At 40.4% G+C, this 16,123-nt stretch overlaps 1 protein-coding gene across 13 annotated transcripts in view; it reads left to right on the forward strand.

Moving 5' to 3' along the window:
- The window catches only part of Agtpbp1 (ATP/GTP binding protein 1), a 171,188-nt gene that overhangs the window by 108,300 nt on the left and 46,765 nt on the right, over positions 1 to 16,123 (forward strand). For 12 of the 13 annotated variants that reach the window (XR_005091537.1, XR_005091536.1, XR_003733793.2 and 9 more), the window contains 4 exons: positions 305 to 434; positions 7,668 to 7,799; positions 11,642 to 11,818; positions 14,809 to 14,969. Coding sequence is in view for 9 of the 13 variants with exons in the window: in XM_037205673.1 (XP_037061568.1) it covers positions 305 to 434; positions 7,668 to 7,799; positions 11,642 to 11,818; positions 14,809 to 14,969 (600 nt within the window). In the remaining 4 variants the exon portion in view is untranslated. The remainder of the gene's footprint in view (positions 1 to 304; positions 435 to 7,667; positions 7,800 to 11,641; positions 11,819 to 14,808; positions 14,970 to 16,123) is intronic. The other variant, XM_037205676.1, reaches the window with a different exon arrangement.

The raw sequence follows: 16,123 nt of genomic DNA on the forward strand, positions 1-16,123 counted from the left end.
CAAATGATCACTAGTTAATCAATAGAGAATGTGTCCATTAATACATTTTATAAAGTACAGAAGAAAAGCCTAGAATTGACAATTTTGTTTTTTTGTAACTTAAAAAAGCTTATTTTAAATTTGAAATCATTGTTACATAAATGTGACATAAGATTTTACACATAGCAAATGATGGATGTGTGCTTACTTAATGAATACTATGTATGTTTAGTTGAGTGCTATCTGCATTTCCTTGAGTACTTACTGGAATAAGTTATTGACGGTCTGTGGCACTTGTATTTCCTGTCTTTGTTGATGTGTGTAGTCACCGCTGCTCTTTAAGTGGAGAGGATTTGAACAGACAGTGGCAAAGTCCAAACCCAGATTTACACCCTACGATTTACCATGCAAAGGGACTGCTTCAGTACCTGGCCGCAGTGAAGCGCTTGCCCCTGGTACGTGGCTGTATTTGTTTGCCTTGTACATGCAAATGTGTTTATTGATTAATGACAGTATATTTTAATGTTATGTTTTTAGATTAGCATGCAAAGCTACATATTCAGACCTCTGTGTTACTATACCTTCTTCTTTGTTCCCTCCCCGAGGCCTTCCCTGTCCTCACTTCTCACCTTCAGCATGTTCTAGTACTTCCCTCAGTGGGTCCTCTTTTCTGCTGTCTCATATTACCTGTGTTCCATCTCCCTCTCTAAATTGTGACCTGCATATGTGCGTACATATTAATCATACTTCTATGCACACAGTTAAACCTAGGTTCCATGTATACCAGAATTTGTTTTTCTGTGTTTAGTTGATTGGACTTAATGTAATGATTTCCAGTTGCATCTGTTTCTACAGATGCATTAAAATTCTCATCCAAGAGTGTTGATTTAGAGTAGTATAGCTGGATCATACAGTATCTCTGTTTTTAGTTTTTTTGAGGAATGCCCATACTGATTTCCATAGCTACTGCAGATGCTTATTATTTCTGAACAGTGAATGGGGTTCTTCTTCCCTCCCTCCCTGTCAGCGTTTGTTACTTGTTTTTTTTTTTTTTTTTTTTTTTTTTGGTTTTTTGAGACAGGGTTTCTCTGTGTAGCTTTGCGCCTTTCCTGGAACTCACTTGGTAGCCCAGGCTGGCCTCGAACTCACAGAGATCCGCCTGGCTCTGCCTCCCGAGTGCTGGGATTAAAGGCGTGCGCCACCACCGCCCGGCTCTGTTACTTGTTTTTTAATGATAGCTACTCTGGTTGGCATGAGATAAAAATCTCAGAGAAGTTTTAATTTACATTTCTCTGGTGACTAAGGATGCTAAATACTTTTTTAAAAAATTACATATGTTTGTTTGTTTTCCATGTGTGAGAGTTAGCAGTCCTGTCCACAGTGCAGGTGTGAAGGTCAAAGGCAACTTGTAGGAATTGGTTCTCTCACTCTACTTTGTGGGTCCCCAGACACCTTTTCCAGCCATTTGTATTTCTCCTTTGAGAAGTGTCTTTTTGGTTTATTATACCATTTACTGAGTGGGTGATTTTATTTTTCAGTGTTTAATTTTTTTAAAATTCTTTATAGTGTTTAGATACTAATCCTCTGATGTGTAGTTGACAAAAGATTCCTCTCCCCACTCTACTCCCCACACAAACAAAAACGAAAACAAGAATCAGGGCTGGAGAGATGGCTCAGTGATTAAGAGCACTGGCTCCTCTTCCAGAGGATCCAGTTCAAGTCCCAGAATCCACATGGCTGCTCAAAATGATCTGTAACGCCCATTTCAGGGCATCCAACATCTTCTGGCCTTTGCAGGCACCAGGCCCACACTTGGTGTATATATGTACAGGCAGGTAAAACATCTATATACATTAAATAAAATAATTTTAAAAACTTGAACAAATAAAAAAAAGTTATATGTTTGTATGAACACCTGTTCAGGTGCCTGAGCAGGTCTGAAGGGGCCTGGGTTCCTTGGAGCTAGATTTACAGGTGGTTGTGAGCAGCCCAGCATGGGTGCTGGGGATTGAGCCCAGACCCTCTCAGAAGAGCAACTGGTGCTCTTGAGCTTTCCCTCCAACCCAGCTTTTTCCTTTTATGAAGGCTCTCTCCTTTTTCATGCAGACACATTAATTTTATGTAATCCCGTTTGCCAATTGGAATTATGTCCTGTACTATGAGTCCTTTTCAGAATAACCTTGCCTACACCTGCTTCTTGAAGTGCTTTCTTCTACCACTTTGAAAGTTTCAGGTCTCATTCAGGCCTTTAATCTGTTTTGATGAATTCTGTGCCAGATGTCAGATGTAGATTTGTCTTTCTAGAAATGTGGAAACCCAGATTCTCTAGACCATTGTTAAGAAGGTTGTTGTCTTGGTTACTTTTCTATTGCTATGATAAAACATCATGATCCAGACCAGTTTTAGAAGGCAGTTTATTTGGGGCTTAAAGTTCCAGAGGGTTAGAGTCCATGACCCTAGTGGAGAGCATGGCAGCAGGCAGACATGGCACTGGAGCAGTGGCTGAGAGGTCACATCTTGAGACAACCATGAGGCAGAGGAAGCTAACTGGGAATGATGTAGGCCTTTAAAACCTCAAAGTCTATCCCTAGTGGCACATCTCCTTCAACAAGCCATACCTCCTAATCTTTCCTAGGAATAATCAGGCTTATTCTCAGGTATTTTATTTATTTATTTATTTATTTATTTATTTATTTATTTACTTACTTACTTACTTACTTACTTTTGAAGTTTCTATGAATGAGGTAGTTTCCTACTTATTTTCTTGGCAAATTAATAATTGAGACCTGGAGAAACTACTGACTTGCTGCTTTGGTTTTGTATGATGATGACTGTTAAAAGGTCATAAGAGTTTTCTAGTAGTCTTAGGTTCTTCTAAGTACAGTACAGGAGAACTTTTTTTTTCTTCTCTAATAGGAGTAATTTGACTTCTTTTCCTACTTGTGTGTCTTTTCTTTCTCTTGTTTAATTGTTTTAGCCATGTCTCTGAGCACTTTGTTGAATAGAATGGAATGGGCACCCTTGCCTTGTTCCAAAGTTTGGGGGAAATGCTCTCAGTTTTTCCCTATTTAGTGTAATATTGATTTCAGGCTTGTTTTATACAACCTACTGGTGCTGCTAATTCCTAGTTTCTTTAGGATTCTTGTGAAGGGGTGTTCAACCTGCTGGAGGCTTTGTAATTTTTGCCCTCAAGTCATTTATGTGCTATGTGACTCAATGAGCTGGACCAGCTCAGTCATGGTGACTGATGGTAACATGTTCTTGAATTTGTTTTGTAAGGATTTTAGTGATTAATTTTGCAAGTGTGTTCATCTGGGAAATTGGCCTGCAGGTGTGATGTCTGTATCCAGTTTTGGTGCTATGGTGGGGCTGGCTTTCTACTCTCATCCTGCCTCTCTGTTTTGGAAGGTTTTTTTTTTTTTTTTTTTTTTTTTTTTTTTTTTTTTTTTTTTAATTACTGCTCCAATCTGCATTGTTGTAGTTCTGTTTAAATCATCTTTATTTAATTTTGTTAGGTCACATGTGTCTAGGAATTTATCCATTTCTTCTAGATTTTCTAGCTTGAATATGATTCTCCGTGTTTCATTGGAATCTGTAGTAATGTCTGCCTTTCATCTTTTTTAACCCTGCCAGCTGCTCTGTCTGTATTGGTGGGCTGAGGCCATTTACATCTAAGGTTGTGAATGAGAGATTTTATCAGTTGCTATAATTTTGTTGTCTCTTTCCCCTGATTGTTTGTATTAATATTTTTTTGTATGCTCTCTCCTTCTGGTATCTGAAGTTTGCTGGTTTGCTACTGTGTTGGAAATGACTCCTTTCTAGCCCTCCTTCATCTCTTCTGTCATTAAATGTGCTCTTTCCTGTGTTGTCATGATTGTGACTCTTTCTTCTTCCCCCGTGTGGTGTTCTCTTATGTTGTTTTGGTAGTTATGAACTGCTTTAGTTTGTGCTTGTCATGAAACGTTCTTGTTTACCCTTCAGTTTTGAAAAGATAGCTTTGCTAGATAGAGGTTGACTGGCAGTTACTCAGGGTTTCAAATGTATCGTGGGGATTGCTGATGATAAATTGGCTGTTCTTCTAATGTTTCTGCCTGTGAAGGTGAGTTGATGCGTTTTCCTTACAGCTTTTAAGATTGCTTTGTTGCATTGTATTTTCAATGTCGTGACTACAATAAGTATTGGGGAAGTTCTTTGTTCATGTATGTTTGGGATTCCAAATGCCTCTTGTTTTTGAATGTTGATTCCTCCAGGTTTGGAAATTCTCAGCTCTAATCCCATTGAAAAGACTCTTTATGCCTTTAGTCTTAGGTCAGCTCTTTCTGTCCCCTGGAGGCTTCAGTTTGGTCTCTTGATCATGTCTCACAGTTTTGAGGTGGTGAGCTCATACTGATTTTTTTCCTCGTCAGCCTTGTCCTCTAGTCTCCATTCTCTTTCTTATGTTGGTCAAGTTTTTGGTGATTTTTATTTGAGTCACTGAGTTTTTCATTTTTAACATAGCATTTTTTCCCCTAAATCCCAAATTTTGCTCACTTTCTCATGCGAGTTACTGGTTTTCTCAGTGGTTTGGCTGACTCTTGGTGCAGCTGATACTCCTCTTCAGGGAGTGGACTGAACTTGCCTGCTTGTCGATGCCCTCTTTTATGTCTGTGTTCACCTTACCAGCATCTTGAAATCTTTACCCTGTGTTCTATATATTCCAAGTGTCTTTGAACTCAGAAGTGAAGGAGCTGTAATCTTTTCAGGAAGTCACGTTGCTAAGCATTTTCTTGTCTTGGGTTTCTCTGTTGCACTTTGAGTATCTGCTGGGTTGGCTGTGTCTTCTGGCTTGTGGGGAATCCTTTTATTGATCATCTTACTATTGAAGCCCCATCCCCAGTCTCATCCGGAAGAAAGCCTACTGCCATCTTAGTAGCATTGGTAGGTGCAGGCTCCAGTAACACTGTTGACGTCAGTGGCAGCCCACTAATACATGAGATGCCATAAACTTGAAGATGGATGTGATGTGTTCTCTAAGTTACAAATTATCTAGGATAAGTGTGGAAATAGTAAATGAATGAAATAAGGGAAGGAGACAGGTTAGCAAAGAGAAGAAAGGTGCAGAGATTAAAAAATAGTTAGAGATTAGAAAGATAAAGGAAAAAGGGAGGAGACTTCCCAATTACAAGAAAATTAAAAATCAAAAGTAGGTAAGTGTAAGAAGGAAATAAGAAATACAAGAGCTTTAAAAAATGTTGAGGTCAGTGCTGTGGACTGTGGAAAGGGTGGAAGAGGCAGCACACAGCAGAAGAGAAGAGCCCAGAAGTAAATGCCTCCTGTCACACGTGTAGATAGAGGGGCAGGGGTTACCAGAGGAGAAAAGAAAGGTCACAGGAATAAAAAGACCTGCTGCTGGAGCTGCTTCTGTCTGGGCCCTTGAGGACTGGAGAGTGCCACTTGTATGCCTAGAAAGGGGAGTTGAACTGCAGCCCATTTTTGTCTCTCCTGTGGTTTATGCTGCCGAGTCTGTATTGGACAAGTGTCTGCTGTCCTCCAGAGCTGTCCTCACTGGGGGAGCATTCCTTCTTGGTAAGCCAGGGGCCTCTGCTGCCATTTTTAGCTTTGCTTTGTATGGGCGAGAAGACTGTCACCCTCCTAAGGCTTCTGGTCCTACTTCCTTGGATGGCTAATGTTTTAGCTCAGGAGTGTCTCCTAAATGCCTTGGGAGTGTGTGAAGCAGTCCCAGCACTGAGGTCAATGCAGACGGAGGGCCTGGGTTCAGACTTTGAAGACCACCTGAGTACTCATCACACTACTGAGGCCTGTGCTGTGGTCTGGAAGTACGGCCTGGACTTCTCCAGCTCTATAGCAGTGAACAACGGACCCTTGGCTGTACCTGCAGGCCTCAGAGCTACCAAATTTCGGTTATTCTCAGTTGAGGAGATGCACATCTGGCCACCGAAGGCACTGCTGTCTCTCCTTCTGCACTCAGCGGCCTGTCTCCTTCCTCCCATCAGGCCCGCCCTACTTCTGTCCACAGTGCCCTCTGCTTCCTCACTTGTGCTTGGTGGCTGGTCTCAGGTCCAAGGGGAGCTCTATTTTAAAATCACATTTGGTCTCAAGGTGGCACCTCAGGATGGCTGTTGGCTGCTACCCTATCAATCTCATATTGTGACAAAATGGGATTTCCAGCCACTAGGGACCCATTTGGCAAAGGAATTACCATCTTACCAAAACCCATGACTGTATTTGAGCCTTGAGGCCCATGGCCTTATTCTGGGGGCAGGACTGCCAGGTCTTCATTTGGAGGCCTCTTCTACACCTCAGCCGCTAGGGACTGTTATTCTGCTGTGTTTCTCTTGCTGCTTCTCATTTTTTCCCCCATTCTGCTTTTTTTCCAGAACCCTTTCTCTCACTTACTATGTAGATTTCCAGAGGCTTCTCTTTGGGCTGCAGCTTCTGTCTCTCCTGGGCTCACAGATAGGTCGCCTCTAGTCACAACTTTCTGGAATCCTGTGACTTAGTACCTTATATGTTATTTTCTGATTATAAAAGCTAGGTGTTAATTTCAAAATATTTTTTCTGTTATCTTTATAATGATTATAGTGTCAATAATTTATTCTTGTTGTTTATAATTTGTATAAACCTTTTACTTTTTCTTTATGAATATTAGTAATGGTGACTTACGTGCTTTAGACATTAACTTGTTGTGTGACCAGCACAAAGGTAACAGTGTACATCTTCCAGATTTCATGGCAGTGCATATATGTTCCTGACTGTAGCTGTGAAACATGTGCCTCAGGGTACACCTGCAAACACAGCAGGCACGGTGGGCTGCCTTGGGCCTCGTATATGTGTCTGTCCTCACCAGCCACCAGCTTTTGATTGCAATGTTTCTTTTCTTTTTTTTTTTTTTTCTGACGGGGGACAGGGTTTCTTTCTGTAGCTCTGGCTGTCCTGGAATGCACTCTGTAGACCAGGCTGGCCTCCCTCTGCCTCCTGAGTGCTGGGATCAAATACATGTATCACCAGGTCTGGCTACAGTGTTCCTTTCTTTAAATCAGTGTCTAAATTAACTAATCTTGCATTGGGAAAGAGAAAAATTAACATGTTATTTTTTTCATTTTTAGAAATGATCCTCTTAAGATTTTAAAAGTTTTGTGAATTTTTTTCTCATGAAAGCATTTTCATGTTCTTTTAAATTAGGTAAGTGGTGACAGATTCCTGGATAGCCAGGGCTGTTACACAGAGAAACCTTTTCTCAGGGGGTGGGGGGAAGTGTTGAGTAGGAGATACGGAAGAAATAGTGGAATTTTCAGTTTGATGTGAGATCTTTAAGGATTTAGCAATTCAAACATTAATTATAAATCTTTAACAAAGCCGGATTTATTTCTTATTAAATGATGATTTTTTTTCTAAATTAAAAGACCAAAGAAGACAGAGCTATTGAGTGGCTTGGTATTATCTGCATTTATTTGGTAATATATGAGTCTGAAGATTAAAAATTTTAGTTTGGCAACAGTTTAGTTTTAATTCATCCTAAAATTACTAAAGTAAAAATCATAATAAAGCATTCTTTTACAATTCTGAACACAGTAACCCCAAAACTGTTTCTAGGAAAAATGATTTTGTACATGGAATGAAACTGTATAAAGCCAGAGCTTACAGTCAAGGGTAAGGCTTTAATTGTTAAAACATATGATCTTTTTAAGGTGTATTGTGATTACCATGGCCATTCTCGGAAAAAGAATGTATTTATGTATGGCTGCAGCATCAAAGAGACAGTGTGGCATACCCATGACAATGCAGCTTCCTGTGATGTTGTGGAAGACATGGGATACAGGGTAATTATTACAGACAGTTCATGAATATTTGAATTTCAAATGCATGTAAGCTATAAGAAAATTCAGTACACATGAATTGATCAGATTTGATGTTTGCATCTTACTACTTTGGTTTTAAAGTTTTTTTTTTGTTTTTTGTTTTTAGGTTTGCTTTCATATTGATCTTTGCTATCCATTGGGAATTTATTTTTGTATTTAGTATGGAGATGTGTCTTAGTTAGGGTTTTTATTGCTGTGAAGAGACACCATAATCATGGCAACTCTTATAAAGGAAAACATTTAATTTATCATCATGGTGGGGAGCGTGGTGTCATGCAGGCAGATATGGTACTGGAGAGGTAGCTGAGAATCTTACCTCTTGTAGGCAACAGGAAGTCAACTGAGACACTGGGTGGTATCCTGAGCATAGGTAACCTCAAAGCCCTCTCCTACAGTGACACACTTCCTCCAACAAGGCCACACCCACTACAACAAAGCCACACCTCCTAATAGTGCCACTTCCTATGAGATGATGGGGGTCAGTTACATTCACACTACCATAAGGTGCAATCTTATTTTGTCCATGGATATCAATTGTGTCAGCACAATTTATTTACAAAACAGTAGGGTTGATACATGTATATTCTGTGCTTGTGTGTGCTAGAAGGATCTCAGTCATTACAGGCATTCCAGTTTCTTTGCCTGTGTGCCTCATCATTTTAGTAATGCTGAATTCTGACAAGTTTTCTTACTCCTTTAAAACCTTTGTTGGCTGGGTTTTTTGTTGTTTGTGTGGGGGGGTTGTTTATTTGTTGTTCGTCTGTTTATTCCTTGTGAATTCTGAGATATTCATTTGTAGATTAACTTTGAGATTTGAATCAGAATAGTGTTGAATCTAAATTAAGTTTGAGAAAATTACTTAAGGACATTTGTATCCATGAACATTGCTTGTCTATTTCGTTGAGTCTTTATTAATAAAATTTCTCTACATAGATGTGATATTTTATTAGTTTTATCCCCAAATACTTCTGGATCTAATTGCAGTTGGAATTAAGAACTTTTCCCTCATATGTCTGCGACCTCTCAGTAGATCATTGATTGCCTATAGGAAATTACTAATTCTTCCATGAGAAATAGCTGTGAGTTTCATGATCATTTTAAAGACCACATTGCATATCAAAATGCATCTCCCTCTTAACTATCAAGAAGTGTGAAGTGAAGTAGGGCTGTGTTAGACACTGAAGGTAGCCAATATCTGCCTCATAAACACCTTTTCCACGAAGCTACTAGTCAGTAAACTTTAAAATATATATATATATATATATATATTTTAAAGATTTATTTATTATGTATACAGTGTTCTGCATGAGTGCCAGAAGAGGGCACCAGATCTCATTACAGATGGTTGGGAGCCACCATGTGGTTGCCGGGAATTGAACTCAAGACCTCTGGAAGAACAGCCAGTGCCCGCTGAGCCATCTTTCCAGCCCCTAAAAAATATTTTTAAAAGATTGATTTTATGTGTGGATGTTTCGCCTGCATGTGTGTCTGCATCATACATGTGCAGTGCTTGCAGAGGCCGGAAGAGGGCATCAGAAACACTAAAACTGAGTTACAGACTGTAGCAGGAATCTTAAAAAGTTCTTATTAATAAGATCAAACCCAGACCAGGTATTGGGGTGAATTCTGGAAGATCAGAGAGACAGAACAAGCCACAGCTACCTCACTTCGCCAGATCCTCTTCTGGTCTTGTTTCCTCAGACTGGAGGCCTCTGAGTCCTCATCCAGAATGGCTCTCAGCTGAATTACTGCTCAAAAGCCTGAATGCTTAACCAGGCCAAATTCTTAGCCAGGCCAAATGCTTCTAGTTCCTGGTCCTCACGCCTTATATATCTTTCTGCCTTCTACCTCCACTCCCTGGGATTAAAGGCTCACTTTCTAGGATTAAAGGCGTGAGTCACCATGCTTGGCTGTATCCTTGAACACATGGATTTCTGCCTAGCTCTGCCTCCCAAGTGCTGGGATTAAAGGCTTGTGCTACCACTACCTACCTATCCTCTATGTTTAATATTGTGGCTGTTCTGTCTCTGACCCCAGATAAGTTTATTAGCATGCACAATATTTCGGGGAACACAATACCACCACAACAGACAATTGTGAACTGCCAGGTGGGTGCTGGGAACTGAACCCAGGTTGCCTGAAAGAACAAGTGCTCTTAGCTGCTGAGCCATCTCCAGCCGCCTGAAGGTTCTCAGGATTAAGTATTCTGAAAGAGAAGGCAGTACAAAGAAATTAATCCCAGAGAAGCAGAGCCTACAACACTGTGAAGGAGAGCTGCAGAATCCGCATTGTTTAACGTGTCAGCATTGAACAGGCACAGCCTTTAGATGGTTCAGAGTTCTGCTAGATTAGGCCACATTGATGAACTGTATCAGTGGAACTCAGAGATGGGAAAACAGTGCCTGGTTATTTTAGTTTATGTAGTGACAGTTGGAAGTGAGGCTGAGGCTTTCATGTTTGCACATTACACTATCTTTTGGGAATACTCCTTTCTTACATTTCTAGCTTTTGTAATATTCATCTAATTATTACTATTTTAAAAATAAGAATGCTTTATATGTATTATAAACATTTTCTAGTTTTTTTCTTGTGTATAGTAATTTAAAACTGGTAATTGTTGCATTTTTTTTCTCTTTTTTATGGTGCTGGGCTTAGAATCCAGGGCCTTCTGCATGCTGAACAGGTGCTGGACTCCTAAACCACATCCTCAGCCCATTGACTTTTTAAAGTTGCTTCCATGTTTAATTTCACTGGTGAAGAGTGACTTCAGGTCATTCTCACTGAAAACAGCTGAGCCAATGTTAGTGATGATTGGTTCTTTCTAGTAGTAACATTAATGCTTTTGGTTTTGTTTCTGAACCCTCAGTGTATTTCCTGCATTACTATCCCCATCTGGATTACTTTAGACACACAGGCCACAGAGACATGTGTGGGATTGTTTCTTTAGACATAGCCTTTTTCTTTTTTCTTTCTTTCTTTTTTTTTTTTTTTGGTCTGTGATGATTTTTCAGAGTTTGCTCACATGTTTACATTTTCAGGTGAACTTGAGAATAATTTTAAGTTTGAAAAAGTATCGGTACTGCTTAGATTATGATTTCATTGGTTGGGCTTTTTTTAAGTCTTGAGGTCATTGACTTTTAGTGTTAAATCAGTTAACCCAGGCAGTGGTGGCACACGCCTTTAGTCCCAGCACTCAGGAGGCAGAGGCGGACAGATGTCTGTGAGTTTGAGGCCAGCCTGGTCTACAGAGCAAGTTCCAGAACAGGCTCCAAAGCTACACAGAGAAAACCTTTCTCAAAAAACAAAAACAAACAACAACAACAAAAATCAGTTGACCTTTTCTGGGTGATTTTGTTTTTAAATTTTAAGCATTTTTTTTTCATATTTTATTTACGTAATACTTACTTGTGTGTGTCTATGTGTGTGTGTCTGTGTGTGAGTTTTCACATATACATGTGGGTGCCCAAAGGAGCCAGAAGAGAGTGTCAGATCCCCTGGAGCTTCAGTTACAGACAATAACCAGTGTAGGTTTTAGGAACTGAACTCAAGTCCTCTGCATGAGCACCAAGTGCTCCTAACTGTGAAGCCATCTCTCACGTCCCTTTCCGTATATTTTTAACTGTGTTTGTTGTCAATGCTTTTAAATGTAAACTTTGTACATTGCTTGCTACTATAATGTGTTTCCTCACTGGTTACCATTGGGAACAGCAGGAAAGTTAAGGCTAAGTAAGGGAGGGCACAGACACTTAAGAACAAAGCAGCGTTTGAAGTGTAACCTCTGGGTTACGATTTCACCTCTACAGACTCTGCCTAAGATCCTGAGCCACATCGCTCCAGCATTCTGCATGAGCAGCTGTAGTTTTGTAGTGGAAAAATCCAAAGAGTCCACGGCTCGGGTTGTAGTGTGGCGGGAAATAGGAGTTCAAAGGAGCTATACCATGGAGAGCACTCTATGTGGCTGCGATCAGGGGAGATACAAGGTAAGCAGTTGAAGATGTGTACCTGTATTTAGGCTTTCGTGTCTATGTGGGCATGTGCTCACGAGTGCGATGCCAGAGGCTCTGGAGCTGAAGTTCCAGGCAGTGTCAGCTGTGCCACGTGAGCACTGGTCCTGTGCAAGAGCAGTAAGCACTCAACCACAGGGCTAGCTCTCCTGCCACAGGGGTTTAGATGTGAAGAGTTGATCTTCCTTCATATGTGCTCTCATGCTTTTCAAGTACTTGTTAAATGTACATTTGTCTTAACTGAGCTGGATGTGTAACATTTAGTAATGGGATCGTGTGACACAGTATTGACAGTGAGTTTCTGGGTGAGAGTAAGGGGTGCATGTATGTGGGTGTGTATGTGCATGGATGCCAGAAGAAGATGTGGGATGTCTTCCTCTAACTCAGTGGTCCTCAACCTTCCTAACGGTGCGGCCCTTTAACACAGTTCTTCGTGTTGTGGTGACCCCCAGTTGTAAATTATTCATTGCTACTTCATAACTGTAATGTGGCTACTGTTAGGAATTGTAATGCAAATCTCCGTGCTCTCCAGTGGTCTTAGGTGAGCCCTGTGGAAGGGTTCTTCGACCCCCAGGTCGAGAACTGCTGCTCTGTTACTCTCCACTTTATTCTCCTGACACAGGACCTCACTGACAAACACACAAACCTTCCCATTCAAGCACAGTAACTTGCCCTTGGCTGTCCAGCCAGTGAGGTCCTAGAGCCCACCTCACCTGTTCCTCTCACCTGCCCCAGGCACACAGCTGTGGTGGGATTTGAACTCAGGTCTTTGTGCTTGAAGATAACTCACTTTTACCCACTGAACCATCTTCCTGACCCTGCTATTTGTTGCTTTTAGTTTCTGTAAACTAAATCACTTGCTTAGGAATCTTTAAGAAATTTTAGTTATTTAACTCTATTCATATCCATAATTTTAAGGAAAGCACATTGGCACAATGGATCATACATTTAATTAATAATTCATAAGGAGCTACACAAGAACCACACTATCATAAAAAATAACATCAATATTAAGTATTTTTATGAATTTAAAATAAGTACATTAGTAACTAGTTATATTTAGATTTTTTGAGTGTGTGACTTTTTGTGCATGTATGTACATGGTTGTGTGTGTGTGTGTGTGTGTGTGTGTGTGTGTGTGTGTGTGTGTGTGTGAGTGATGTGGAGGCCAGAGGACAATCTGTGGGAGTTAGTTTTCTTCTACTACCAAGTAGGTCTTAGTCATTGAACTTCGGTGGTCAGCTGGTGGCAAATGCCTGTACTGGATGAGTTATCCCACCAGACCCATTTGTTTCTCAGTGTATAAACATGTCAACTTTTAAAAACAAATTGAATACCAAATAAGTTTCCATTTCTCTTTTTTATTTGATTTAGTTAATGAGATTCTCATTGGTTAAAACCCTATGGAGAGAAATGTTTTCCTAAACTAGGTTTTAAATGTTGGATGGGTGGGTCCGGAGGACAGGTGGCTCACTGGGAACGAACGTGCTGCTCTGCTGGCTGTGCCCGCTTTCCACACGCAGTGGGTTCGCGTGGCTGCTTCCTGAAGTCAGTCGGCTTGCAGACCTTGCTAGGGTCTGCTCTCACCCACACCGACAGCTTCCAGTGCTGGAAGGCCTTCAGTCGTTCTAGAGGTTCGTTCATCTTGTATCTGGAAAATAAATGATAAGCAACATAGTTTGCAATCAATATTTGTGGTTTTATGTGGTGACATTTAATGTTTGATAACCTTATGCTTGGGAAGCAGTTAAAGAAGGTGATGGGAACCATGTGTAATTTTCTTTTTGATGGAGTTGAAAAATTGAAATAGGCACTCTCACTTGACGTGGAACATAGGAAATGATTTACTACTTCTGTTGAATTTATTTTCTCTTATTCAGGTACTTTCATTTCTTTTTACCAAGTGTCTATAAGGTAATGTTCAGAAGTGTGGTGATATATTGTGTACCCTAATAAACTTTGGCTGAAGATCAGAGGACAGAACAAGCCACTAGATTAACATAGTGGTGGCACACACCTTTAATCCTAGCACTCAAGAGGCAGAGATCCACATGGATCTGTGTGAGTTCAAAGCCACCCTGGACTACATGAGATTGACTCAGTCTAGGAGAGAAACAGAGCCAGACAGTGGTGGCACATGCCTTTAATTCCAGCACTTGAGAGATCATGCCTTTGCTTGGGAAGCACACACCCCTTTAATCCTAGGAAGTAATATGGCAGGGTGGAGAAAAGTACATAAGGCGTGAGGAGACAGGAACAAAGGCTTTTCGGCAGAAGAGTCACTTTCAACTAGAGGAGCTCTTTGAGGCTGAGGTGTCGGTGAGGTCAGAGGTGGTGGCTGTGTCTTGCTCTGCTTCTTTGATCTTTCAGCTTTCACTCCAGTATCAGGCTGTGGGTTTTATTGTAACAACTGGCAAACAACACAGAAGTGCATAACGCTTTGACAGTCAGAGCCATGGCCCACAAGGAGTGTTAGGAAGATGTGGTTGGAATACAGCTTCACACATGAGCAAGAGCAATGTTAGTCAGAAATCCCCTGTTCATTTATTCTGTTACCTCAGATTGTCATCATGGTCAGTGGGACTGGGTGTTTCAATACCAAGTTCAGGGTTGACAGTCCCTCAGAAGCCAGAACTGAGTCCATGTTTTAGGATATTCTTTTAGAGCCAGATACTGTAGCAATCCAGTAATTCTAGTATGTGGGGTTGGGGAGTAGGGGAAGGAAGAGGCAAATTTGGGGCAAATGGCAAGACCCTGTCTCTCAAACAACACCAAAGAACAACAATAAGATGCTGTACTTTAGAACAGTTTCCTTTATGATCTAAAATGATTTCATATCCCTACAACTTCACAGTGTAATGTGCTACTTCCACAGTAATGTAGTTTAAAAATTCTTTCGATATGACTGGAATGAGTTGCAGCCAAAGGAGAGCAAAGGTTCTGAGAATCTGTGTGTTTATTTCTAGGGCTTACAGATTGGGACTCGAGAATTGGAAGAAATGGGAGCAAAATTTTGTGTTGGTTTATTGCGTTTGAAAAGACTGACTTCTCCAATGGAATATAATCTGCCCTCCAACATGCTTGACTTTGAAAATGACTTAATTGAATCAAGCTGTAAAGTAACTAGGTAGGCCATTCTTTTTTCCCTATGTAAGATCTCATGAATAGTCGTTGGTTGAGCATGGCCATCTTGATAGTCAAGAGCACATTTACGGTTAATATGGTTAGGGTTACATGTTTAATAGTTGTTTTTAATTATAATTATAGATTCTTTTATTGTTAATGTTTGAATAAGAATGCAATGAAAGAGCCTTCTGTTTTGAATGTTGCTTTTATAACTGTAACACTTCACTTTTTACTCAAAAACAAGCAGTGGAGAAATACTGCATTTAGATCATTTCTAAATTAAGACTTGGAGTCATGTTTTATATTTCGAAAGATTTTATTTTATTGATGTTTACATATGTCAGATGGCTGTTTGGTAACCTGATTATATGTTGGAAACACCTGAATTAAGCACATATTTGACAATTTATTTCTGTCAAATGTTTCTTAAAATAATATTTTCTTTTAAAATTCACTGTACATGACATTTGAACCATTTATAAGTGTAGACAGTTGAGTGTGAATATTCTTAGTTATAGTGTCAGACTTCAGCCTTCTGTTCTGTGGTGTGTGTTGCGGGGTAAGAATAGTCCCGTTCTCTAGAACCTTGATGACTTCTGTTACTGGGTACCAGTTGTCATTGTGTTAGTTTGTCAGGGCACTGTCATGATGTGAATCAGCACAGCACTGTCAAGTGAAGTGAGACAGGAACTGGGCTCTTTGTGGATGAGGTAATTAGACAGTGATCACTGGCAGCCATTGTTCTTTAAAGTACTGGCTAAACCGTAGTGGAAGCAAATGCAGAGTTGACCATGGTGTTCTTGGGCAGGTGGGATGACTCTGTGGGTAAAGCATTTGCCATGCAAGCCTGATGACCTGAGTTCAGTTCCCAGAACCCAGGTAAGGTGGACACAGAGTCCTGACTCCTCCTCAGTTCTCATGCATGCCCACACAGTGCTAATAAAAAACGTGGTCAGCTTTCCCTGAAGTCAGACACTTACTTGAACTGACACTGTTACCACTGTCCATGGAGGGAGGATACTCGCCTCAGATAGTTCCGAGGACCAGCTTTGGTTATTAGTGATCTACACAGATGATCACCATTTTCCCTTCCCTCCAACAAACTCATTCTTTCAAAAGGAAGAAATATATATTTTGAAAAGTGTCTGTTCAGAA

Source organism: Peromyscus leucopus, chromosome 5 (genome assembly GCF_004664715.2).
Source record: "Peromyscus leucopus breed LL Stock chromosome 5, UCI_PerLeu_2.1, whole genome shotgun sequence".
Taxonomy (NCBI): domain Eukaryota; kingdom Metazoa; phylum Chordata; class Mammalia; order Rodentia; family Cricetidae; genus Peromyscus; species Peromyscus leucopus.